A 26,865-nucleotide genomic window follows, 5' to 3' on the forward strand; every position below is an offset into this window, starting at 1 on the left:
TCGTTTCATATTAGTGTTTTACAAAGTATCATACTTCAAAAAGGTATTCGTTTGTAAGAACATATAACTTCAAAATGCAATGGGTAATTTTAAAGCATGCCTTTAACATTTATGTAAAACGTTTTTGTACTCGTTCAATAGAAATTTATCTGGCCACTGGGTAAAGCTAGCAATAAAACTATTGGTCCGCAATGTGTTGTTATAATAATGGCTTATGTATCTTTGTTAAAAAGGAGTCCTTATACGCCCAGCTGGACTGGCTCAGTGGTTGAGCATTAACCTATGAACCAGGTTATGGTTCAGTTCCCAGTCAGGGCATATGCCCGGGTTGATGGCTCGATCCCATGTGGGGCATGCAAAAGGCAGCTGATGGTGCAGAAGGCAGTTGATCGATGATTCTTGCATCATTGATGTATCTCTCTCTCTCCACCTCTCAAATCAATAAAAAAATATTTTTAAGAGTCCTATGTCTTTGAGATACATAATTAAGTACTTATGAAATAAGATGTCTGGGGGGAATGTGGGGCAAATATGGGATAATGAAAAGATTTGCCATTTGTTAAATGTAATGTCGTGTGATGAGTACACAGTTCACTGCATTACAATATTCTTCCTACTTTCATAGGTTTGAAAAATTCTGTAAGATTAGGCAAAACTTTTGTGCTCAGAGGTTCAAGAACTCGTCTAGAATTTTATACCGAGTTTCCCTCACGCCTCCCTTGCACTGAATCTCAGCTGCAGAGGTGAAGCTACCCTGAACAGACCACATATGCCCCGCCAGAGCTCAAGGACTTAAGTCCCTTCTGTTGTCCAATTTGCCAGGCTCTTGAGCTTCGACCTAAGGTCTCTGCTGGAGATTCCTTTGGCCTTATCTTCCTCCCAATGTTTAATGACAACGGAGCCTTTGCCTCACCCCTTCCCTTCCTCTTTGATTCACAGGTAAACCCTCCCACCCCACAGAGCACCAATCAACAGACGGCTACATTTCACTTTATTTTGCACAAAACGGATACAACCAATTGACTAAGCAGCTCCAGAACTGTTAGTGTTTCTTAATCAAGAAGTACATGATGTCAGAAGGAAAACTTTTCAATTCCTCCCAAACACATCTTGCAAATACAACGAACTCCTAACACATGCGACACAGGCTGATTTTGACACATAGAAAGCCTCAGCAAGAAGGGTGAGTACTGAACACCCACGTGGGTCAGACCAGGAGCCACGCTCCAGGAGCTAGCTAGACTATACCTAGTCGGTTATTCACGCTGCCCGCATATACATCTGCCCTGTGAAGTTCACTGTCCCTTCTCAGATTGGAATCCAAACAGCTCCTTCCATTTCCAGGCTCATCACTTCCAAGGCGGATAATCCACACACAGAAATCCAGGCAGCTCAAATATACTACTCGCTCAGCTGTGTTTTACGTGACATCTCCCCAAGCCAGGCTCCAGTTCAAATTCTGTACAGGAAGTTCCCATTGTCGTCAAAGAACTCTCGCCCCCTCTGCACGACCTTGCTGCTGAAGTTCTGGTCACCCAGTCCTCTTGCCCTCAACTCTTCCAGCTTCCGCGCACTTGGCAGTCCATCACTGCCGGTGCCTCTGGTGCCCTCACCATCGCTGGTGGGGAACTTCTGCAGCTCGCTCTGATGACCTTGGGCTGCAGCAACAGGCACAAAGCTTTCCTTCTCCAGGCTCTGGGCTCCTTTATTCCTTCCCTTCTGTCTCCTCGGAGTGTTTGTACTCTGAGTGTTCGGTTCTATCACCTTCAAAGCGGTGCTGTGACCTTGGCCTTGGGATGAGGCTTCACCCCCTGACACGGGGTGGCCTGCAGAAAGCAGCTTCCAGGTCTCCCCAGGGCCTGGAAGCTGGCGGAGCGAGGGGGCAAGCCCAGCTTTCTTAAGGACTTTTTGATCCTGCTTCAGTTTCTTCTCCAATGTGGGTACAAACTTGCTTTTTAAAACCCTTCTGATCACATCGGTGCTAACAGCAAAGCCTTCAGCCAATCTGGGAACTGGCCAGGATTCTGGAAATTCTTCATGTAAATACCTATAGGAAAACAAAGCAATTTTCAAGTTGTCAAAAAGTATCCTATCAGAATAGCTAACTGATATGAGTGATAAATACGTGAGAAGAAGAGGTACAAACACGGGCTGTGTTTCATTCCTGTGTGCTAACACCAACACCCAGCCACTCTAAGTCCACAGTAGAGCTGGTCTGAAAGGATGAAAAGGAGTAATAAGCTGACCGAGGGGAAGAGAAGAGATCAAAAGTACTGACGGTACAGTGAGCACATGAAATGCAGAGAACATCATGTTCATGGGGAATAGCTCAACTTGTCGGACAGCACGGGCAGGAGCAAAATCATGCCATACTTAGGAGTCTGGCGTTTACCCCAAAGCAACAGCAAACCAAGGAAGGCTTTTAGTCAGGGGAATGCCATGAGCAAATTTCATTCTGAAGCTCAATCCAGTGGTAGTTTTTCAGTGGCAAGACTAGAGGCAAGAGGCTATCAGAATAATCCAGGTAGTATGAACAGGCGGTGGCAATGAGAGCAGGAAAAGGAAGACTTCAGAAATGCTCAGGAAGGCCAAGTGGTAAACTTGGTTAAGGGACTAAATATTGGGGGAGGAAGCAGATTCAGGATTTTAGCTTGGGTGATTGGTGGGATTATAGCAAAAACAGGAGCAGAATTAAACTGTCAGGGAACAATGACAAATTCTATTTTGTACATGTTGAGTTTGAGGAGCCTGTGTGACATCCAGAGGTATGTAGTGCACAGTTGATATACACAGAGTTCAGAAGAAAAACATGGACTGAAAATGATGGCTTGAACAGCAAGGGCTGTTGAAGGCATGTGAGTGGCTGCCATTAGGCAGGGAAATAGGCGGAGTGAGGTTAAGTGACTGAGAAGACAATTCTACAAAACAGCAATATTTAAGAAACAGGAGGAAGAGAGGAGTGTTCAGGAAGGAAACAAAAGCGGCCCTAGAAACAGAAGTGAGGAGTAACTGGGTCAAGGGAGAAGAGAATTTTCTGAAAGCAAACCACAAGGTCCAATGCTGCAGAAATGGTAGGGAGCCTAAAGACTAGAAGATCAGTTATGCCTAGCATGTAAAAAAAGTCACGGATAAATTTGTGGAGAATGGTTTCATAGACCAAAAAAAAAAAAACAAAACCCAAAAAGTAACAACAACAAAGATAGGCAGCCTGCTGTGAACAAAATAAAGAACTTAAGCCCTAACCAGTTTGGCTCAGCGGATAGAGCATCGGCCTGCGGACTGAAGGGTCCCGGGTTCGATTCCGGTCAAGGGCATGTACCTTGGTTGCGGGCACATCCCCAGTAGGAGGTGTGCAGGAGGCAGCTGATCGATGTTTCTCTCTCATTGATGTTTCTTTTCTTTTTTTTTTTTTTAATATATATATTTTATTGATTTTTTACAGAGAGGAAGGTAGAGAGACAGAGAGTTAGAAACATCGATGAGAGAGAAACATCGATCGGCTGCCTCCTGCACACCTCCTACTGGGGATGTGCCCGCAACCAAGGTACATGCCCTTGACCGGAATCGAACCTGGGACCTTTCAGTCCACAGGCCGACGCTCTATCCGCTGAGCCAAACCGGCTAGGGTGATGTTTCTAACTCTCCCTCTCCCTTCCTCTCTGTAAAAAATCAATGAAATATATTAAAAAAAAAAAAAAAAAAGAACTTAAAATGACAGATGTCGGTTCCTGAGGAATTAGGGAGGGACAGGACCCAGCGCGCACAGAAGACTGGTCCTGGACGAGTGAAGGGCTAGGGTTTCCTCCGAGACGTAAACAGTGCAGGACTGAGATGGGAAACAAGAGGGAAGACCAGGAAGCTTTCATGGACACCTACCTAATGGCCTGTTTTTTCTTTGGAGTAAAAGGACATTGCCGAGACCGGTTTGGCTCAGTGGATGGAGCGTTGGCCTGCGGACTGAAGGGTTCCGGGTTCGATTCCAGTCAAGGGCATGTACCTGGGTTGCGGGCACATCCCCAGTGGGGGGTGTGCAGGAGGCAGCTGATCGATGTTTCTCTCTCATCGATGTTTCTAACTCTCTATCCCTCTCCCTTCCTCTCTGTAAAAAATCAATAAAATATAATTTAAAAAAAAAAAAAAAGGACATTTACAGACGACATTTACAGGTCTGACAGGTGGGAAGTTTGGAAGAAGCTGTTGTTCGACAGAGGAGGAAGCCAATGCAAGAGGCCCTATAGGCCCACAGTCTTCCTCTTCCTTTTTTGTTAATCCTCACCTGAGGATATTTGTCCACTGACTTTTAGAGAGAGTGGAAGACAGAGGGAAAGACAGAAATATCAATGTGAGAGAAACACATTGAATAGTTGCCCCCTGCACGCTCCCTGGCCAGGGCCCCAGCAGGGAAGGAGCCTGCAACCCAGCTACGTGCCCTTGTCCGGAATCAAACCTGGGACCCCTTGGTCCACAGGCCGATGCTCAATCCGCTGACCCAAATGGGGCCACAAAGTCTTCTTGATCGGCTCTCCAGCATCTTTATTCTAAGTCTCAATTTCAGAGTCATTCTGACGGAAATGAAAAATGGCACGTAACTCACGGAGAGCTATTTAGCAATATTTATCAAAATGCACAATCTACCTGCCCTTGGGCCTAGCACCCCTACTTTCGGGAATGTATAAACAACTACGCCTGGTAGATATCCATACTAATGAAAGGATAAGTAGTTGTCATGCCCTCAAGCATGAGGCCCTTACAAAGTCACAAGATGGTTGTGTGCACAACGGAGGCGGTGGCCGCTCCACATGGCTTCCACGCGGGCTCCCATGGCCAGGCGCATCCGCCACAGAGGTGGGACCCCGGCTCAGGCCTACCTCTTAGGGGCAATCCATCAAGGAGCCCCGGATGGGTGGGCAGGGCCTACCTCTTTGGGGCGATGGATCGCGGGGCTCCCACACTGTGTGAGAGCACAGGCCAGGCTGGGGGACCCCACCCCCCACGTGCACGAATTTCGTGCACCGGGCCTCTATTATGGTATTATAATGGGTGCACAGTTAGGCACTAGAGCACCATCTGTGAGAGCAAATGAGCGGCAACAACCCAGGAGCCATCATAAAAGACTGACTAATAAACTATGACTAACTATGACTTCCACAAAACTCTTCTGAAGCGGAAAGATGTTAAATGAAAAAAAGTACAGGTAGTATGTGTATTTAGAGTCGTCTACTGTCAGATTAAGGTGAAAACAAACACCTATATTCATAATCGCTATGTGCAGATATAGCAAAAGGCCCCCAGAAAACTATTCAAAACAACACCCACAGGAGCCTGGATGGGGTTAATACTTCTCAATATGTAAACCACATTATTCTGTTCTAATTTCAAACCACGTCAACTATTCAAAACAAAACAAAAAACTTTAAAAAATAAAAAAGAGCCCTCACCAGTTTGGCTCACTGGATAGAGCGTCGGCCTGCGGACTCAACGGTCCCGGGTTCGATTCCGGTCAAGGAAGGGCATGTACCTTGGTTGCGGGCACTTCCCCAGTAGGGAGTGTGCAGGAGGCAGCTGATTGATGTTTCTAACTCTCTATTCCTCTCCCTTCCTCTCTGTAAGAAATCAATAAAATATATTTTAAAAAAATTAAAAATAAAATAAAATTTAAGAAAGGATCTCTATCTAAAGATTTTCTAAAAAAAAAAAGAGAGAGAAAATAATTCTAAATTAAGGGTTCTCTCCTCAGAAAAAATGCGCACAACCACGGAAGCTCTCATCCCTGGATCTTAGGTGAGGAACGTCCTGATTTCCTATTTGGGGTTTAAATGTCGCGATGTCTGCAAACGCCTATGCGAAAGATTTCAGCAAAATACACCAACTGTGTCACAATGTTAAAAGCTATTCAGTCAGCAGAAACCGGTTTGGCTCAGTGGATGGAGCGTCGGCCTGCGGACTGAAAGGTCCCAGGTTCGATTCCGGTCAAGGGCATGTACCTGGGTTGCGGGCACATCCCCAGTAGGAGATGTGCAGGAGGCAGCTGATCGATGTTTCTCTCTCATCGATGTTTCTAACTCTCTATCTCTCTCCCTTCCTCTCTGTAAAAAATCAATAAAATATTTTTTTTTTAAAAAAAGAAACCTTTAAAAAAAAATAAAAATAAATAAATAAATAAATAAATAAATAATAAAAGCTATTCAATCAAGATGACGGGATTATGGAAGCTCGTTATACTGTCGTAAAGAAAACTTAAGTAATAAAAAATAGCCCTAACGGGTTTGGCTCAGTAGCTAGAGCATCCGCCTGCGGACTGAAGGGTCCCGGGTTCGATTCCGGCCAAGGGCATGTACCTGGGTTGCGGGCACATCCCCAGTGGGGGGCGTGCAGGAGGCAGCTGATCGGTGTTTCTAACTCTCTACCCCTCTCCCTTCCTCTCTGTAAACACTCCATAAAACATATTTTAAAAAATAATAAAGATAAAAATAAAAATGAAATGCAAAAACAGTATCGTGGGCCCCAGTACCCTTCCCCCCAGGAACCTCACCGGATCTGCTCCATGGCTTCCCGGGTCAGGGTCCGGGGCGGGGCCCCTCGCGGCTCCATTTGCCTCCGAATTTTCTGGAACAGGATGGCCTTTCTCCGTCGTTTCAGGGCGCTGGGGGAGAGAACCAATGGCAGAAGCCGTGCGTGGGAGCAACATGGGTGGCTGCAGCGTCTCGGGCTACATCAGGGCGCGCCCAGCCCTCGTCTCTTTGTTCGCTGCCCCGGAAATCTAACACCTACGACAGCAGCCCCCGGGCAGGGCGCACTCGCTACGCGGGCGACGAAATACGTCACTGGGGAAGGGGCCCGTGGGCCCGAAGGAGCTGAACACCGGCCCCTGCGCCTCTGAGGAGGGAAGAAGCAAGGGCCGCTGCGAACGCGGCGGCGGCGGGACGCCCGGCGGCCGAGGGGGCGCGGCCTGCAGCGCCGGGGCGCCAGGCCCTGCTTCAGGCCGAGGGCCCGGGAAGGAGCCGGTACCTCTCCACCTCCTGCAGCTCCCGCTCCTCTGGTTCCCAGTCGGAATCGGGGTCCGGCTCGCGGCCGGTAGATCCCGGGCCTGCCACCCCCTGCGTCGCGAACCCACAGCGAGCGACGACGGCACGGACGCGCGGCCCGAGCAGGAGACTCAGAGCACCCGCCATGTTGATCCGACTGCTTGCAGCCTGAAACGCAGCAACACCGGAAGCCGAGGGGCGGGACCGGAAGCGGTAGGGCGGGACCGGAAGTGACGTCCCGGCCTTCCCTGCTTCCGGCAGAAGGCGGCCAATCTGGGCTGGAAGAGCTCTCCGGCCCACCCTTTCCGCTGTAAATAATGGGAGCGATTCCCGGGGACGCGAGAGTCCGAATGAGGTGAAGGACGCTTCTACAAAACTGCATAAATTTTAATAAAATGATGGGTTCACTTGCCAAGAGTCAACCCTTTGTCCCTACGGCAACTCAGGCCGGCCTGTTCCCCCCCCACGGCGGCGGGAAGGACCCGCCTCGGCGGTCCTCTGATGACGACAGCCCCCTGCCTCGGGCGCTCCGGTCCCGGCCGGACCCACGGTTCAGACCCGTCATCTAGCGACAGATCCAGGCTCAGGTTTGAAGGGCGGAGACGACGACGAGTGCCTGGCCGGCCCCGGCACCTCTTCCTGCACTGTTTAGTCTTTTTCTGATCCGAAAATAATCTTGGGGTATGGAAGAACTCCCGGTGTCTTAGGTCTGAGCCTGAGGCCGACGGGGCTCCTGGCCAAGGCTCTCCCAACTCGAGCTCCGTGGCAGTCTTTGGCGAAAGAGCAATGGTTGAAGGCCCTCTGCCCCGCAGGACGCCGGAGGGGGCTGTCCGGCGGCGGCGGCGGGCGCGGGGCTCCCGCCCTGCGGTTACCTGTGGTGGCCGATGTCCAGCAGTGCGGTGGCGCTGTGCGTCAGGGGCGCGGAGGTAGGACAGAGGGGGAGGTCCTGGGCCTGGGCTGCTCTGGGTTCAGAATTTACCACGCAGGGCAAGGTGCACTCAGTCCACGGGCTACTTATCACGCCTTCCCGTTGCAGGAAATAGCCCTGCTTGGGGGTTAAAGAGGACGGCACTGATCCTGCCATGGCTCTGTTTATGGCTTCTAGCCTTCTGCTGGCCTGGCCGCCTGCAGTGGAAACATGGGGGCCCCCTGAGTTGCTGCGACTCACAACTCCTTCCTAACTCTGTCGCCCAAGTACCGACCCAGAGGCATGGCCGGCACCCGCCCGAGGCTTCCCTCCCGCGTCTGTACCCGCGGCCCTGTCCCTGGTGTGTTTACGTGTCCATTTCCCCCTGCGGTGCGTACGGGGGCTGTGTGTCTGCCATTTCTATCACCAGGCTCCAGCTCAGCGGTGCTCAACCTTCCTCACGCCGGGACCCTTTAATGCAGTCCCTCATGTTGTGGTGACCCCCCCCCCCCAATTTCGTTGTTACACATGGAACATAATGAAAGCATCGGGATGAATCACAAAAACAATATGTAATCATCTATGTGTTTTCCGATGGTCTCAGGCGACCCCTGTGAAAGGGTCGTTCGACCCCCCCCCCCAAGGGGTCGCGACCCACAGGTTGAGAACCGCTGCTCTAGCTAGTTCGCGGGAGGAGGTAAATACATGGGACCCCGGCCTGCCCCACTCCCACTCTGCTGCAAGTGCCATCTTCTATTTTGGGGGCATCTCCCCCCGCCCCCCCATAGGTGCTGGTGGAAATGCTCACAAGTCAGGGCGATCCAAGCTAGTGTTACATACTTACGGCTGTTCAGCCTGAATCTGGAAGCGGGAAAGCAGCGCCTCCCGGATTTCCTCAGTGACAAAGAGCAGGCGCCAAAGGTGGCTGGGTCTCTTGTCCAGTGGAAGGTCCTGGGCTGCAGGTAGCAGCCGGACGGGTGCAGGAGGGCAGGGTTGCTTGGCAGTGGCCCGAGGATCCTGGGGATCAGCTCGGGTTGGACTACGTGCAGGAAGTGAGGAGGGCCCTGCTCTTTGTAGGCCCCTCTCAGGAGGGCCAGTGGGAACAGACTCAGAGACGGCAGGTCTGGACTGCTCAGCCCGTCCTGGTGAGATCTAGGCTAGAGGAGAGAAGAAGCCTCTTACCACATTTCTTGTGGGGCTGGGGGGAGTGGTGGGAGAAATAGGGAACTGAGCCCTCGCTGGTGTGGCTCGGTGGATAGAGCGTCGGCCCGCGGACTGAAGGGTCCTGGGTTCGAGTCCAGTCAGGGGCACGTGTCCGGGTTTCAGGCTCGATCCCCAGTAGGGGGCAAGCAGGAGGCAGCCGATCAGTGATTCTCTCTCATCATTGATGTTTCTCTCTCTCTCTCCCTCTCCCTTCCTCTCTGAATCAATAAAAATAGATTTAAAAAAAAAGAAATAGGTAACTGGAAAATCTTCCAGGCCGTAGCCACTACGGAACCAGTTACTCAACAAAAACAGGACCCACGGGGCTGCTACTCGCCCAGGGAATAGTGAATGCGGCAGCTGCTTCGTTGGCCCAGGGCGTTACTACTTATCTCCCGCTAGAGCCACGGCACTGGCCGCACCAGGGTGGAGCCACGGAGGGTGGGGTTATTGCCAGATGGGAGTACAGAGACCCAGTCCCTTGTGAGAAGGTTGGGAGCGGCACTTGGCCGGATACCAGTGCTAAAATCAAGGGCGCCTGGGAGCGGACGTGAAAAGAACCAAGAGACTCTTTCCTAAGGCCCAGCATACACTGCTTTCCCCGCCTGCACTGCCCGACACCATCCCATCAGCCTCCTGGGCCGCAGCCGCCACCGTGAGCCGGGACAGCCCTGGTCCCCGCTCTGAGGGACGCTACGCAGAGCCCCTCACCCGACACCCGGGCGGTTTGCTCTGGCTCTGCTGGCCGGACTGCACGATGCCGGTGATCTGCTCGACGATCCCCAGGCTTCGGATGAGGTTCTCCCTCCGCAGCAGGGCGTTCAGCCGCTCCAGCTCCTCCTCCTCCACAATTTCCTGAGGCTGCATCGTGTCCAGGCGTCCCGGCAGCAGCTACAAGGCACAGGAGGGACGCATGCAGGCTCTCCAGCGATGAGTCCCAAACCAGCAGCAAGTCGACTGCAGGACTCCTGGCCCCTCTACCGCTGTCATCCCTTCCCCTGACCCTCATGTCGGGTCCCCTTTGCTACCCGTTCTCTCACGATCTGTTCCAAAAAGTCAGATTCAATGGACTCATTAGGAACTCCTCTCTCTCTCAAACGAGGAGGAGAGGGCAGCAGATTCCCTTCTCTAGTACTTCCAACCCATTTTCCTGCAGAAAGGCAAGAGCCACGAAGCCCCCGACACCTTTTGCCTCCGTGTCCGGTTCCGGTACACCAGGTGGGTGGCGAGGCGCTGGAACCGGGGCCTGGATCGCCTGTTCTCCCCTGCCGACTCCCCCGGGTTCTGCTCCTTGTTTTCCTTTGGCTTCTTAGAGTCTAAGACCTCCCGCTGCTTCTGCTTAAGGCGGAACTCTTCCCGCTGCTGCCTGACAAGATACAGCAGCTTCAGTCACTGGAGAAATTGTGGGGGGAAGGGGGGGAGAGGGGAGGGGATATGGGGATGGGAGAAGAGTAGGACATTATGGTCCGTTTTGCGGACTGATGGGAGAGGAATATATGGAAGATGGGAAACCTATTAGACTGAATCAGGAAGACTGTTAGGATTTAGAATCCCCTCCCCCTCGTTCCTCTAGCCGCGGTTCTCAACCTGTGGGCCGCGACCCCTTTGGCGGTCGAACGACCCTTTCACAGGGGTCGCCTAAGACCGTCCTGCATATCAGATATTTACATGATGATTCATCACAGTAGCAACATGACAGTTATGAAGTAGCCACGAAAATAATTTTATGGTTGGGTCACAGCATGAGGAACTGTATTTAAAGGGCCAGAAGGTTGAGAACCACTGTAACTAAACTGAATCAGGAAGACTGATAGGATTTATAATCCCCTCCCCCTCTTTCCTCTAGGGCCATGGTCGGCAAACTGCGGCTCGAGAGCCACATGTGGCTCTTTGGCCCCTTGAGTGTGGCTCTTCCACAGAATACCACGTGCGGGCGCGCGTACAGTGCAAATGAAACTTCGTGGCCCATGCGCAGAAGTCGGTGTTCGGCCTGGGCGAGTCTGTTTTGAAGAACTGTTGATATTTGGCTCTATTGACTAATGAGTTTGCCAACCACTGTTCTAGGGCAGCGGTTCTCAACCTTCCTAACGTCGCGACCCTTTAATACAGTTCCTCATGTTGTGGTGACCCCCAACCACAAAATTATTTTCGTTGTTAGTTCCTAACTGTCATGTTGCTACTGTTATGAATCGTCATGTAAATATCTGATATGCAGGGTGTATTTTCATGGTTACAAATTGAACATAATGAAAGCATAGTGATTCATCACGAAAACTATGTAATTATCTATGTGTTTCCCGATGGTCTTAGGCGACCCCTGTGAAAGGGTCATTTGACCCCCAAAGGGGTCTCGACCCACAGATAGAGAACCTCTGCTCTAGGGGCTGGCATCCTCTCCACCCCGCCGGGGAGCAGTTCCCCTGAAGGAGTTGCCCCCACCCGCGTGGAGGGGGGCATGCCCAACGGAGTACCTGGCGCACTCCTCTCGGGCCTTGGAAGCCGCCGTCTCCTGGAAGAGGGAGCCGCTGTGCTTAAAGAAGGGCGCATACTTCTCGGTGTCAGGCCCAGGGTAGATCCGCCGGTACCCGCCAAGGTGGGCGTCCTCGTAGCACTCCTGGTCCAGCAGTGCCGCCTGGGACAGCTCTGTTAGGACTCGCCTAAGAAAACCAAGCTTGGTGAGTCGGGAGGTCTGCGAGGAGGCGGGCCGACTGCCACGTCATGGCCTTTGCCCTGCCCCTGCGGTGGCAGCTGCCAGCCCCGTCTGTGTGTGGCAGTGAAAACAGGCTTGACTTAAGCTGGGTTTCTGATCACAGAAAAGCCAGAAGAGCAGAAAGAAGCTAGGAACTGCCCGTCGCATTAGGATGCAGTGAGCATGTCGGCCATGAGCACAGACTGAGGGAGCACCTCCTGAGTTTGAATCCTGGCTTTGCCACTGGGCAGGCCCTTCTTTTTTAAAACATGTTTTAATTTTTATTATTTTGTTTTATATTTTTATTGATTTCAGAGAGGAAGGGAGAGGGAGAGATAAAAACATCAATGATGAGAGAGAATCATGGATCGGCTGCCTCATGCACACCCCACACTGGGGATCGAGCCCACAACCCGGGCATGTGCCCTTGACTGGAATTGAACCAGGGACTCTTCAGTCTGCAGGCCAACACTCTATCACTGAGCCACACCGGCCAGGGCAGCAGACTCTTTATTTATTCCCTCCTGCCTTTCTTGTTTTAAATGGAATTGGGATCAGACAACAGCATTTGTAAATGGCTGCCTAATATTCTAGTGCACTAGAGCCCGTTGCATGAAGATGCACGCAATAGGCCTTCCTTCCCCTGGCTGCTGGCAGCGGTTTTCCTCGGGCACCCGGGACCCAGGCCTTTGGTCCGGCTGCAGCGGAGAAGCCAAGCCTCTTCAATCTTCAGTCGTCACTCGGGCAGGAGCCTTCAGTCTTTGCTCCATGCCTGCGTATACAAATTAGCCCACCATCTTTGTTAGGTTAATTTGCATGCTCATCCTGATTGGCTGGTGTGTGTAGCGGAATGACGACCAATTTACATCTCTTTTATTAGTGTAGATGATTGTACTTTTGTTTATTAAGTCCAAAGGTTTTCCGCCTTTTATCCCCATTGAAGGACACGGTTGATAAAGTCACATGCACAATCCAATCCTGTGCGAATACCCAGGGCACATAGAGTTACACTTGGCCTCCACTCACACAGACAGCTGGGTGCCTACTGTGTGCCAGGCCCCCAGGGTATTACGGCAAATCAAGTACACATGGACCCTGCATCTTGCAATGCAAGTGGGGAGGAGGGACGTATTTATTATAAGAAAAATCCTAAATCTACTCCAATTCATTTTTTATTGATTTTTCTTTTTTTTTGAGAGAGAGAGAGAAACATCGATTTGTTGTTCCACTTATCGATGCATTCATTGGTTGATTCTTGTGTGTGCCCTGAACGGGAATCCAACCCATAACCTTGGCCTATCAGAGTGACGCTCTAACCAAGAGCTACCTGGCCAGGGTCCATTCCTTTTTATGTATCATCAACAAACTGTAATTTAGTGTCGGCAACAAATGACCATGTTTGCAAACCGTCTTACAATTAAAATAATAGTGGGTGGGCAATATTGATTTAAACTGCCCCCTAAAAAACAAAATAAATGAACTGTCCCCTAATAGTGAATGACTTAACTGTTTTGTGTTTCATTACTATACACTTTCTCAGGAAATGGTTTCTAGAACTTTGTTAAAAAAAACAACAGCTGGCCAAAACCGGTTTGGCTCAGTGGATAGAGCGTCGGTCTGCGGACTGAGGGGTCCCAGGTTCGATTCCGGTCAGGGGCGTGTACCTTGGTTGCGGGCATATCCCCAGTGGGAGATGTGCAGGAGGCGGCTGATCGATGTTTCTCTCTCATCGATGTTTCTGACTCTCTGTCTCTCTCCCTTCCTCTCTGTAAAAAATCAATAAAATATATTTTAAAAAAAAATTTAAAAAAACAACAGCAGCTAATCAAACCACAAAATGCTCCTTATAAGCTAATTTTGAAATAGCTCTAACGTACACTGTTAAGCAGGGAAAGTTATGCTCCTGTCTGGGCAGGAAAAGGAGAAAAACAACTTGCATAAGTACATGTATGTGCATTGAATGTTTGTGAAAATACACGCACGACCCGAGTAGCTGGAGGAGAAGGGCAGGAGACAGGCCGATCCCAGCATCTTTTGCACTTGAACATACTTGTCTATGACAGGTGATGTATTACTTATGCAAAAATTGTTTTCAGTAGCTGATCAGCCCCGGGCTTTCATTCTCAAGAAAGTGATAACAAGTTACACAGCTTGCCCGGCGGGCGTGGCTCAGTGGTTGAGCGTTGACCTCTGAACCAGGAGGTCACGGTTCGATTCCTGGTGGGGGCACATGCCCGGGTTGCGGGTTCGATCCCCAGCATTGGGCATGCAAGCCGCAGCCGATCAGTGGTTCTCTCTCATCATTGATGTTTCTCTCTCTCCCTCTCCCTTCCTCTCTGAAATCAATAAAGACCTATTTTAAAAATAAATAAAACAGACACCCCGGCCAGCTGGGGTACCTGGCCTCGCGTAGCTCTTGGTGGCAGTGGAAAAGCCGCACTTTGATTCGCCGCTTCTCTTCCTCCATCACCTTCCTCTTGTCGCAGCCCCGGAGGTTGGCGAGGATCATGGCATCTAAGAGGAGGGCATCCTTCACCTCCCGATCCAGGCGCGAGTCCGTGGTGAAGCTTGGAGAGTGGTTCACCTGCCAGGAGGAGCCGTTATCCGCCCCCTTCCTAGATGCCCTGAGCAGGTGGCCGCCTCTTGCAGGCCCAGCTGGGGGGGTGGGGGGGTGGGGAGGGGTCTGGTAGGAGGGCTTAGGAAAGACATCTCCGCCAGTGGCCTCAGCCAAGGAAGCTGGATGCTCCGACTTCCCAGGCCACAGGACCTGCCACGGAGATCCCTCCAACACAGTGGTCGGCAAACTGCGGCTCTCGAGCCACATGCGGCTCTTTGGCCCCTTGAGTGTGGCTCTTCCACAAAATACCACGTGCGGGCGCGCACGTACACTGCGATTGAAATTTCATGGCCCGTGCGCAGAAGTCAGTTTTCGGCCTGGGCAAGTCTATTTTGAAGAAGTGGTGTTAGAGGAAGTGGGGGTACATTCGCTGAGTCGACCCCTCAGATTGAGGACGTTTTTAGCAAAGGCCAGCTTAGGAGTACCCTAATAAAGTGAATAACAATGTACCTACCTATATAGTTTAAGTTTAAAAAATTTGGCTCTCAGCCGAAACCGGTTTGGCTCAGTGGATAGAGCGTCGGCCTGCGGACTGAGGGGTCCCGGGTTCGATTCCGGTCAGGGGCATGTACCTGGGTTGTGGGCACTTCCCCAGTGGGGGATGTGCAGGAGGCAGCTGATCGATGTTTCTCTCTCATCGATGTTTCTAACTCTCTATCTCTCTCTCTTCCTCTCTGTAAAAAAACAATAAAATATATTAAAAAAAAATTTGGCTCTCAAAAGAAATTTCAATCATTATACTGTTGATATTTGGCTCTGTTGACTAATGGAGTTTGCCGACCACTGGCCTAACACACGGGCTGGTGAGAGCCAGACCGCCCGCCTGTGTAGATAGCATGTCCTTAAAGGCAAGGCTTACATGGGGAGCACTTGGGACCCCAAACCTGGGTTCCTGTGGTGGAGGCAGAGGCCACCAAGATCTGAGTCAGCAGGTCCCAAGCACAGAGATCTTATCTCCTGTGCACTTCCTGCCCACCCCCGGGCTGCTGCGCCCCCCCCCCCCCGTTCTCTGTTCCCCCCCCCCCCCACCTGAGTGTCCTGTTGGTTTTGGAAAGCCCAGGAGAGGGTCCTCACCTCCAGCAGCCAGGGCTTCAGCTTGTGGTCCAGGAGGATGTCAAAACCGAGGATCTCGAAACAGGCACAGGTGCCTCCGCTCAGATGTTGGGGGAAGCAGGTGCGGTAGTTGTGGCGCAGGATCGAATGGGCCGAGATGATGGTTTTGATGATGATGTCCTCGATGTCCCCCCACATCTCTCGGGGGTCGTAGCTGTGTTCTCGCAACCAGGCATTGAGCGTCGACAGCTTCCTGCGAGGCCCAGTGCTCAGGAAGCAGGCTCCCCAGCGCTAACCCAACTCCGTGCCTCAGTCCCCGGTGCTTTAAAGGGGCCGCTACCAGCGTGGAGCCAGGTCTGTGACCAGGGTGGGTCGGGGCCCCGCTCGGTGGACGGGCACGGGACAAGGGTCTGTCGAGTTTTCCTGAGCCGTCGGCCTCCCGGGAGCCGGTCTGAGTTTCCTTCCTGGGCCGCGGAGACCGGGGCTAAGGGGCAGAGGAAGAAAGCAGAGCGGGGAGTACCTCTTGCTGCCCACAGCATCGTCCTGGACGAAATTCTCGTTGTGTTTGTTGATGGCGTAGTTGGTCAGGTGCATGCAGACTTCATCCTGGGGGGAGAGAGCGCGGCCTGCGGTCAAGGTCGGGCCCTGCTTCTCTCCTCGCCTGCCCTTCACTGCTTTGGAGCGCCCCGCCCCCTTCCTCCTCCCCCCACTCCCCACCCCCCCACCTCCAGCCGCCCCAGGACTGCTCATCTCCTGTCCGGCTTCACTGAGGACTGTCCTGGCAGCCCCCCCCCCGGGAAGAAGGGGTGCTGAGGCACTCACTGGCTTCGTTCCTTGTGGGTGAGGAGCCACGGGCATCTCCAAAAAGACCCCAGCACAGAGCGGTGGGAAAGGGAAGGGTGCCGCCCTGCCCCCGGGCTGCCACCGGCCCCTTACCAGGTTGCTGTGGTTGGGCTCCACATAGGGCATGGTGGCAAAGCGGGCCAGGCCCTCCTCGTACATGAAGATCCGCAGCGGGTCGCAGGACGTGAGCAGGACGTAGATGCGCATGTCGAACTTGAAGCCGTCGATGAGGAAGGGCTGAGGGGGCGCAGACCCGCCAGAGAAACGACAGGGCTTTGAAGAGCTCGCTCAATGTCACACACACGGGCGTTTAATTTCCACAGTGACCACGTGACATAGCTACTGTGGTTATGCCCAATAACAAGTGAGGAGACTGAGGCACAGGCAGGGTAAGGCAGGTGCCTAAACCCAGGATATCTAAGAAGTGGAAAAATTCAGATTCCATGGCCTCCAAGATAAGGGGGGTGGAAGTGGGGGTAGCAGAGAGGGCAGGAGCTGGAAACTGGCTTCCTCCCTGGCTTTGGGAGAGACGGGGTACCCCAATGCTGGTGGCACCCCAATGCTGGTGGAGGGACCTGGTGGGCCCGAGGCGCCCTTCACCTTGGAGATGTACTGCTGGCAGATCATATGCTCTCCGATCTTGACCTCCCGGGGGTTTCGGGTGATGAAGATGCCGCGGCCCTGACAGCCACTGTCTGGCTTGCAGATGAACGTTCGGGTTTTCCGCTGACGACCACAGGCATGGAAGTCCCCGTAGCTATGGGCAGACGGGGCCGGTCAGAAGGTTCCTGTGCAACACGGCGGTCCCAGGGTCCCGTGGGCCCCTCCTGCCCGCCGGTCCACGCTCTTCCTGGAGCCCGCAGTCTCAGACCACTCCACTTCCATCCCGAGACGTTCAAGGTCATTCAAGGTCATTCATCCGGAGTCTGGAGAGAACCGAGATGGCGAACCCTCCCCAGGGTGGCACTCACTCTGCGGGCAGGCACCAGGTGCGGGGGAAGATGTTGTACTCCCGGGGGTAGATTTTCTGCATGCGCTTCAGGTTCCGGGCCAGCAGGTCTTTGCGGCAGATTTCCGTCATGCCAGGGAAGTGGTTGATTTTCTGAAACGGAGCGAATGAGTCAAACTACCCCCCAGAGGAAGCGGCTGTTCCTGGGGCCTGGGCATCCAGAAAGCAGTGGAGGAGGACTGGGAAGGTCCAGGTAGAAGTCAGTGCAGGTAAACACTCCCTGACACTCCAAGGAGAAAACAGGAAGATCCCCTAAGGCAGGCGAGAAAACCCTCCTCGGCCTCTCCCCAAACACACATAACCCTGAGGTTAGCAAACGAGGGGTAGTGAGCAGGGGCTAGACAAGATTTTGGTCCTTCTAGACCAGCGGTTCTCAACCTGTGGGTCCCGACCCCTTTGGGGGTCGAATGACCCTTTCACAGGGGTCGCCTAAGACCATCGGAAAACACATACATAGCCGAGGCCGGTTTGGCTCAGTGGATAGAGCGTCGGCCTGCAGACTGAAAGGTCCCAGGTTCTATTCCGGTCAAGGGCATGTACCTGGGTTGCAGGCACATCCCCAGTAGGAGATGTGCAGAAGGCAGCTGATTGATGTTTTTCTCTCATCGATGTTTCTAACTATCTCTCTCCCTTCCTCTCTGTAAAAAATCAATAAAATATATTTAAAAAAACAAAAAACAAAAAAAAACAAAACAAAAAAAACACATACATAATTACATACTGTTTTGTGATTCATCACTATGCTTTCATTATGTTCAGTTTGTAACAATGAAAGTGGGGTCACCACAACATGAGGAACTGCATTAAAGGGTCGCGGCGTTAGGAAGGTTGAGAACCTCTGACCCTTATAACATCCCTCAGACCACCAGGGACCAGTCCTGTAAGAATAACTGGTGTGTAACAGCACAAAGCAAATGAGAAAACATTTCCGCAAAGAGAAAAGGAAATTAGGACCCAGCCCACGGCATGCACTGCCATGGCACCCCCAGAGGGCACGGCATTGCCCGGCAGCCCGCTGGAACCCTGCTACTGCCCCCCAGTGTGGGAGTCAGCATCGCCACCGCTCTGAGCTCTCTCGCTGGCTCACCCAGTGATTGATTCCAGAGAGGGAGGGAGAGATAGAAACATCAATGATGAGAGAGAATCATGGACCAGCTGCCTCCTGCACGCCCCCCACTGGGGATCGAGCCCGTAACCCGGGCATGTGCCCTGACCAGGAATCGAACCGTGACCTCCTGGTTCACGGGTTGATGCTCCACCACTGAGCCACAAAATACCATGAAGACTTAATATTCTTCTTGAGAACCCTGACCCAACTTGCTTGGGGCTATGACTCTTTTTTTAAAAGTATATATTTTATTGATTTTTTTACAGAGAGGAAGGGAGAGGGATAGAGAGTTAGAAACATCAATGAGAGAGAAACATCCATCAGCTGCCACCTGCACAAACCCCCACCCACCCAATGGGGATGTGCCTGCAACCAAGGTACATGCCCTTGACCGGAATCGAACCCGGGACCCTTCAGTCCACAGGCCGACGCTCCATCCACTGAGCCAAACCAGTTAGGGCGCCACACTGACTCTTGGTGGAGGTGGGATGCTAGGCTAAGCTGCTCGAGGCTGGACCCTTCAGCTGGCTCGGAACTGAACGAGTCTTCCCCGGTGACGGGCACCTGCCCTGGAGGGGGCCAGTTGGGCACACAAGCCTCCGGGCCAACAGCAGATATTGAGACAGGGCGTGCCCAGCGGACAATTCTTCACACAACACAAGTTCCAGAGACCCAAGAGGAGAGTATTTCCATTGGAGTGGAAGCCCCTGGCCTTGGCCTTTCCTGTCCTGAACAGGGGGATAGCCACAGAGTGACAGCCTCGGGTGCCTGGGCACAAGGGGGGGGGGAGGGAGTCATCATTCTGGGGCCACAGCCCCTTCAGGATTGTGGGTCAGGAGGTTGTACCTGAAACCTCTTCATGTCCATGACTCGTTCCAGGGACACAGAGCAGTCCGTCCAGTACACGTTCCACTCTTCGTCTTCGCCCACCTCCCTCAGGCCACACATTCGGGCTGCGCGCCGCACTGTGGAGGGAGGGAGGGAGGGAGGGAGGTCAGGGAGGCCCAGGCTGGGCTGGGTAAGGAACAGCCCTGACTGGAGAGCGGGTTGAAGAGGGGGGTGGTTCTTACCTGGGCTCTGCCCTTCAGTTGCCATGTGACAACTCCAAGTTCGTGAAGCTGGCTCTCTGCGCCTGTCACTCCCTCTCTCAACTAGGGCGGTTTCTACCGGCAAAGCTAGCCCTTGGTAGGGATCGCACCGGCACCTCACACGTTGGGGGGCCCCTTGCACAGAGGACAGTGGGGATAAGAGGGGAGAAAGAGATGGCTGATCCCGCTGGTGATTTTTAAAAATTGCTGAAGCCGCCTCAAGAGCTTCCTTGAAAAAAAAATGGTTTTTGCCGAAACCGGTTTGGCTCAGTGGATAGAGCATCGGCCTGCGGACTGAAGGGTCCTGGGTTTGATTCCGGTCAGGGCACATGGCCGGGTTTCAGGCTCGATCCCCAATGTGGGCCGTGCAGGAGGCAGCCAATCCATGATTCCCTCTCATCATTGATGTTTCTATCCCTCTCTCCCTCTCCCTTCCTCTCTGAAATCAATAAAAATACATTTTAAAAAAACAAAGCAAACTGAAAAAGGTGGGGGCAGTGGTGACTTTCAGTCATTTTTTTTTTTCATGCTAGCTATTTTTTTCACGTTAGATGCTCACCCTACTCCTGAGACTAACGGAACAGGGATACCTCAGCTGCGAGCGGCTGAGCCAGGGAGCTCCGTTACAGGCCACAGGCCAGGCTAACAAGATCCAGGGGCTGGGAGCCTGACTGGGGGGGACCATCCCCTGAGTGAAAGTGACAGCAGAGTCGGGCGCTTACCACTCTCATATCTGCAGTTGGTCAGGTTGATGGCCAGGGCTCTGGGAGGGAGGGAGAGCAGCAATCAGGCACAAGGGGAGAGAAGGGCGGGCCCCTGGCTGCCAGGTGCTCAGCCGAGAGACACCCAACAAGTCCGCAATGCAGTTCATTTCCCCCAGAAGCCCCTTGAGGACCAAGATGACATAAACACGCTGAAATTCTACACTGAGCCACCCCCATGGTTCTGAATTTTGGTGGTTTTTTGTTGTTGTACCAAAAGATTAGCGAAGCTCCGGTATTCCCTGCCATTTTCCCAGGCTAAAGGGAAGACCTTGGGGGGGTGGGGGGGGAGCTAAGGTAGCCCAGCTGTGGTGGCTCAGTGGATTGAGCATCCATCGTCCCATGGACCATGAGGTTCTGGGTTTGATTCCTGGTCGGGGCACAGGCCTGGGTTGTGGGCTCAATCCCCAGTGGGATGTGTGCAGGAGGCAGCCAATCAATGATTCTCTCTCAATATTGATGTTTCCATCTCTCTCTCCCTTCCTCTCTGAAATCAATAAAAATATATTTAAAAAAAAAACACAAGCCGAGACCGGTTTGGCTCAGTGGATAGAGCGTCGGCCTGCGGACTGAGGGGTCCCGGGTTCGATTCCGGTCAAGGGCATCTACCTGGGTTGCGGGCACATCCCCAGTGGGAGATGTGCAGGAGGCGGCTGATCGGTGTTTCTCTCCCATCGATGTTTCTGACTCTCTATCTCTCTCCCTTCCTCTCTGTATAAAATCAATAAAATATATATATAAAAAAAAACAAACAAAAAACAAACAAAAAAAACACACAAAACAAATAAAGGGAAGACCTTGGGTCCCAAGCCCAACTGCAAAGGGAAGCTGGGGGTGACTGTGGAGCCAGGCAGGTGAGGGGGTGCAGGGAACTGTTACCTGCATCTCCGCCTTCTCTTTCTTCTCCCGACCTCTAAGTCATCTAAGGCAGCCGGGGTTAAGACTATCTGGGGGATTTTCGTGGCCACAATGGATAAGGGGACCCCACTGTCAGCCTTGGAGAGCGTCTGCTGAGCAGGGTTCGGAGAGATGGCAGCTTCCCCATCGTCGCACTCCTCCTCGGACTCTTCTTCTTCTTCTTCAATAGAGTCTTCCTCTGATTCGCTGGTCTTAGAGGGACTTGGCTCCATCCTTGAGATTCTGGGGGGACAGGGGCGGGGATGAAATATACACAGGCTCCCCTCTAGGCCTGGAGGGGTGCACCCTGAGGACCTTCCTGGTGTGAGAAGGGAAGGCGGCTGCCCCTCCCCTGCAAAACGGGCAGTTTCCAAGGAGGCAGGGGGCGTCCTGGGACGCCCATGAGATGCTGGGCTGGCTGGCAAGCCCCAGTCACCCAAGGTCAGGCCACACAACACGCTGGGGGGCAGCAGGATCTGAACGGAGCTGGCAGGGACCATGCCGCAGCTGCTTTCGTTTTTGAATGGGAAGGGGGATGACTGGAGGGGGCGGGCTTCGCTTTTAAAAGAGAGGGCCCCTAGCCCGGCCGCAGTTTCTCCACGTGTACACCCTGGGGCCAGGCACCCGCTAGCTAAGGCCTCTTAGGTGCTGACAGCAGAGGAGGAGCCCCCAGTGGACTCTGCCCACCGGGAGTTCCGAGGAGAGCGGAGGGACTGATGCGTCCACTCCTAATGGCCCGGGACGGGACTCGGCTGGTCGCTCATGTCCACCCTTCCTTCCCTGGGCATTGCTGGGCCTCAGGGACGGCCTCCTGGTTCCTTCCACGGGACTTGCCGTCCCCACTGATCCCAAGGGGGAGCCCGTTCCCCACGGGGTTCACTCTTAGTTGCGAGATCCCCGCGGTGGTGGCTCCTTCCGCAAGCTGGCTGCCACCGCCCTCTGTCGCCATGGACACGAGTGACCCCCATTGGAGCAGCGTTCTGGGGGCGGGGCCGCCCGGGAACCACACCCACTCGGCGGAGCGTTCCGAGGCCATCTTGTGCACTGGGGAAGGGGGGGGGCGGGGCTGGCCGGAAGTGGAAGGGCACCTAGCTGAGGCCCTCTTCCTGTGGCAGCTGACAGACTGCATCATGGGACTTGTAGTCCTCTGGCTTCAATGCCAGTAGGCTCTACCCCACTCCCACCCTTTCTTGAACTACCAGGCTAAGTGCAGAATTTGGCCAACTCGGTCAGGTAGACACATCTGCTTGCCTTTGTTACAATTTTTTAAAATATATATTTTATTGATTTTTTTACAGAGAGGAAGGGAGAGGGATAGTTAGAAACATTGATGAGAGAGAAACATTGACCAGCTGCCTCCTGCACACTCTCTACTGGGGATGTGCCCGCAACCAAGGTACATGCCCTTGACCGGAATCGAGCCTGGGACCCTTCAGTCCGCAGGCCGACGCTCTATCCACTGAACCACACCGGTTAGGGATACACACACACACACACACACACACACACACATATATATATATATATATATATATATATATATATATATATATATATATATTTTTTTTTTAATAACCATGCCTGAGCAGTCTCTGCACCTGGTGGGTCAAACTCAATTAGCACGCATGCCCTCAAGTGCCTTATCAGACTGCCCCTTCACTTTATCTGATTCTGATGGCCACTTCCACCAAACTCTGCTCACCTTACAATTATCCTATGTGGTTCAATCTAAAGGACACTTTGAAAATTTCCCTCCTTTAGCCCTGGCCAGGTAGCTCACTTGGTTAGTGTATTCCTAACATCCCAAGATGGCGGTTCCATCCCCGGTCAGCGCACATACAAGAATCAACCAATGGATGCATAAATAAGTGGAACAACTCAATGTTTTTCTCCCTCTCTCAAAAAAAATCAATAAATTTAAAAAAATTAAAATTTCCCTCCTTTAAATAAAGAGACATAGACATTTTCTGATTCACAGACTCTTTTTTTTTTGGTTACTCCTCACCCGAAGATATTTTTCCATTGATTTTTAGAGAGAGTGGGAGAGGGAAAAATGGAGAGAAATATCTATGTGAGAAAAACACATTGATTGGTTGCTTCCTGAACACACCCCGACCAGGGCCAGGGAAGCTGCAACCAAGGTACATGCCCTTGATCTGCTCTTGACCGGAATCGAACCCAGGACCCTTCAGTCCCTGGGCCGACGCTGTATCCTCTGAGCCAAACCAGCTAGGGCTGACTCACACACTTCTTGATCTTTCTTCAGCATGTGACACTCTCAAGTACCCTCTCCTTGAAATGCTTTGGAGTCCTTTGCCTTCCAGGACACTTTTAAAAAAATTTTTTAATATGTTTTTATACATTTCAGAGAGAGGAAGGAAGAGGGAGAAGTAGAAACATGAATGATGAGAGAGAATCATTGATCGGCTGCCTCCTACACGCCCCCTACTAGAGCTCAACCTCACAACCCGGGCATGTGCCCTGGCCAGCATCAAACCATGACCTCCTGCCTGGTTCATGGGTGATGCTCATCCACTGAGCCATACCGGTGAGGCTCATTTTTTTTTTCTTTTGACAAATATTTAGTATTCCAGGTGCTGTTCTAGGACCTGAATCATTATTTCTTGCCTGAATTTCCACCATTGACCAACCTCTTAATAGGACTCCCTGTTTCTATTCATCCATCCATCCATCCATCCATCCATCCATCTATCCATCCATCCAATACAGCTAAAGCAGTGGTCGCCAACCTTTCAGACCTCATGGACCACCAGTGGTCCACGAACCACCGGCTGGCAACCGCTGAGCTAAAGTATTCTTCCTAAAATGCAAATGTTACTGCCCCTTTGAAAATCAAATCCAAAATGTCTTAGTACATAAGGCCCTTCATCAAAAAGCAAGCAAAGAGGAAGAGAGGCCCCCATTGGATCAGCCCTTTCTACCACTCTCATAGCCCAGGGCTCTGAGAACAAAGGGTCCCCGAAGTATTCCATCCTCAAGATTTGAAAAAGCTTCACTCTAAATCCCATTCTTGCCCGGCCAGTGTGGCTCAGTGGTTGAGCGTCGACCTATGAACCTGGAGGTCACGGTTTGATTCCCTGTCAGGGCTTATGCCTGGGTTGCGGGCTCGATACCCATGGTAGGGCATACAGGAGGGAGCCAATCAATGATATTCTCTCATCATTGATGTTTATTTCTCTGTCCCTTCCCCTTCCTCTATGAAATCAATAAAAACATATTTAAAAAAAAAATAAATTCTTGCCCTAGCTGGCTTGGCTCTGTGGATAGAGCGTCAGCCTGCGGACTGAAGGGTCATGGGTTTGATACCGGGCAAGGGCATATGCCTGGGTTGTGGGCTTGATTCCCCACTAGGGGGCGTGCAGGAGGCAGTCAATCGATTCTCTCTCATCATTGATGTTTCTATCTCCCTCTCCCTTCCTCTCTGAAATCAATAAAAATATATTTTTTAAAAATTCCATTCTTTTTTTTAAAAATATATTTTATTGATTTTTTACAGAGAGGAAGGGAGAGAGATAGAGAGTTAGAAACATCGATGAGAGAGAAACATCCATCAGCTGCCTCCTGCACGCCCCCCATGGGGGATGTGCCCGCAACCCAGGTACATGCCCTTGACCGGGATCGAACCTGGGACCCTTCAGTCCGCAGGCCGACGCTCTAGCCACTGAGCCAAACCGGTTTCAGCAAAAAATTCCATTCTTGAGAACTCACAAAGTATATAAATGGCTGAGAAGTAGAACCATAAAGGAAACCTTTCCCCCCTTTTTTATGGAAAAGCCTATTTGGGCCAGAGAAGGCTTTCCTCCGAACATTAGTCCCAGGGAATAAGTGGGAAAATCTGCTATCTGGGCTCATCACCTTGGACACAAAATCCACTTTGCTATAATGGTCATCTGCAACCCTTCAGAGAGTGAACAAGCAAAATACAGTGAAGCCTGTACATGCAGAGGGTTTCAGAAAGAGGCACTGAGCTAAAACGGCAGCAAAGTGCCAAAAATACAAGGGCGACCCACATTTTTGGTGGAAATTTAAATGTTCAACATATTACTGGGAACATTTACATTTGTTATAATGTTTTTCTTTCTTTTTTAAAAAAATATATTTTATTGATTTTTTACAGAGAGGAAGGGGGAGGGATAAAGAGTTAAAAACATCAATCAGCTGCCTCCTGCACACCTCCTACTAGGGATGTGCCCGCAACCAAGGTACGTGCCCTTGACCGGAATCGAACCCGGGACCTTTCAGTCTGTAGGCCGATGCTCTATCCACTGAGCCAAACAGGTTAGTTAGGCTGTTATAATGTTTTTCTTATGAGATGGGTGGTAGTACATATTCTGCCTTATCCCAATGAGACTATAATATCTTTTGGGACTGAAACCTCTAAAAATTCTTTCCTAGAGGCCTGGCCATAGAGAGCCAACCACGTGGGGACCTGAGCCTCAGGTCCGGGCCAGGGAGTTGTTAAGGAGAGCCGCGGTGATGGGAGCCGCTACCTGGAGAGACGGTCACAAGTGCTTGGTCCCAGCTCAGCTTCTGGTGTCCGCCTGCCTGTGCCGCAGTCCTGGTTCCACCACTGATGAGATAGGTGACCTCCGACAAGTTACTGAATCTCTGCCCATCTCCATCTCTTCATCGGTTAAATGAAGGTATTAAGAGAAGCTGTACCTTGCCCTAACCCCACGGTCGGCAAACCGCGGCTCGCGAGCCACATGCGGCTCTTTGGCCCCTTGAGTGTGGCTCTTCCACAAAATACCACGTGCGGGTGCGCACGTACAGTGCGATGGAAACTCCGTGGCCCATGCGCAGAAGTCGGTCTTTTGTGGAAAAGCCACACTCAAGGGGCCCAAGAGCCGCATGTGGCTCACGAGCCGCGGTTTGCCGACCACTGCCCTAACCGGTGTGGCTCAGTAGATAGAGCGACGGCCTGCAGACCGAAGGGTCCCAAGTTCCATTCTGGTCAAGGGCACGTACCTCGGTTGCAGGCTCCTCCCCGGCCCCGGTCCTGGACAGGGTGCGTGCAGGAGGCAACCAATCGATGTGATTCTCTCACAGCGACGTTTCTCTCTGTCTTTCCCTCTCTCTTCCATTCTCTCTAAAAGATCAACGGAAAAATATCCTCGGGTGAGGATTCATAACAAATAAATAAATAAGTAAAAAGGAGAAACTGTACCTTTAAAGCTGTGAGTACCACTTGTTTTCACACTAGACGAAGTATGGGAAGAGTACTCATCTGTGTTTGTTAGGGCTGGAGGAAAATTCCAGGTAGCCAGGCAGGTGAAGAATGTGCTAGAAGGAGGGCATCTGGATGGAGCAGGGCCCAATGCAGGGAGAGATGAAGAAATAAAACTCAGTGGTAGGCAAAGGGGGAACACGTGGGGGGGGGGCACATGCCAGAGGTACATAAACCATCACTTTTGTAAGACTTGATATGAAAGGAAAAGTCCATAAAGAGCCGAAACCGGTTTGGCTCCGTGGATAGAGCGTCGGCCTGCGGACTGAAGGGTCCCAGGTTCGATTCCGGTCAGGGGCATGTACCTGGGTTGCGGGCACATCCCCAGTGGGGGATGTGCAGGAGGCGGCTGATTGATGTTTCTCTCTCATCGATGTTTCTAACTCTCTATTCCTCTCCCTTCCTCTCTGTAAAAAA

At 52.0% G+C, this 26,865-nt stretch overlaps 3 protein-coding genes across 3 annotated transcripts in view; 1 reads left to right on the plus strand and 2 right to left on the minus strand.

Annotated features, from left to right (window-relative positions):
* Positions 1-26,865, plus strand: part of CRTC3 (CREB regulated transcription coactivator 3) — a gene marked incomplete at its 5' end in the record, with an annotated part of 1,283,408 nt that overhangs the window by 419,150 nt on the left and 837,393 nt on the right. The gene's annotated exons all lie outside the window — the stretch shown is intronic.
* NGRN (neugrin, neurite outgrowth associated) lies at positions 975-7,376 on the minus strand. The gene is made up of 3 exons (XM_081114677.1): positions 7,009-7,376; positions 6,533-6,643; positions 975-2,047 (listed from the first exon to the last, which is right to left on the minus strand). Exons 1-3 carry the CDS (start codon positions 7,170-7,172, stop codon positions 1,453-1,455), a joined length of 870 nt encoding a protein of 289 aa, XP_080970803.1. The 5' UTR covers positions 7,173-7,376; the 3' UTR covers positions 975-1,452.
* TTLL13 (tubulin tyrosine ligase like 13) lies at positions 7,395-26,490 on the minus strand. Its single transcript, XM_081114675.1, has 15 exons — positions 26,389-26,490; positions 21,183-21,443; positions 20,265-20,305; positions 19,301-19,419; positions 17,309-17,439; positions 16,938-17,094; positions 16,431-16,574; positions 16,015-16,100; positions 15,516-15,747; positions 14,224-14,408; positions 11,607-11,792; positions 10,321-10,501; positions 9,847-10,026; positions 8,777-9,089; positions 7,395-8,150 (listed from the first exon to the last, which is right to left on the minus strand). The coding sequence occupies exons 2-15, from the start codon at positions 21,431-21,433 to the stop codon at positions 7,894-7,896; spliced, it is 2,463 nt and encodes an 820-aa protein (XP_080970801.1). The 5' UTR covers positions 21,434-21,443; positions 26,389-26,490; the 3' UTR covers positions 7,395-7,893.

Source organism: Myotis nattereri (assembly GCF_964212035.1).
Source record: "Myotis nattereri genome assembly, chromosome: 21".
NCBI lineage: Eukaryota > Metazoa > Chordata > Mammalia > Chiroptera > Vespertilionidae > Myotis > Myotis nattereri.

Excerpts from the sequence above, each read along its gene's own strand:
- NGRN (XM_081114677.1), bottom strand. The coding sequence starts at position 7,172 with ATGGCGGGTGCTCTGAGTCTCCTGCTCGGGCCGCGCGTCCGTGCCGTC. Across the intron at positions 6,644-7,008 it reads GAGCTGCAGGAGGTGGAGAG|CGCCCTGAAACGACGGAGAA; the intron begins GTACCGGCTCCT and ends TCTCTCCCCCAG. Across the intron at positions 2,048-6,532 it reads GAAGCCATGGAGCAGATCCG|GTATTTACATGAAGAATTTC; the intron begins GTGAGGTTCCTG and ends GTTTTCCTATAG.
- TTLL13 (XM_081114675.1), bottom strand. The coding sequence starts at position 21,433 with ATGGAGCCAAGTCCCTCTAAGACCAGCGAATCAGAGGAAGACTCTATT. Across the intron at positions 20,306-21,182 it reads AAGAGAAGGCGGAGATGCAG|AGCCCTGGCCATCAACCTGA; the intron begins GTAACAGTTCCC and ends CCTCCCTCCCAG. Across the intron at positions 15,748-16,014 it reads GATGCTGTGGGCAGCAAGAG|GAAGCTGTCGACGCTCAATG; the intron begins GTACTCCCCGCT and ends TGGGCCTCGCAG.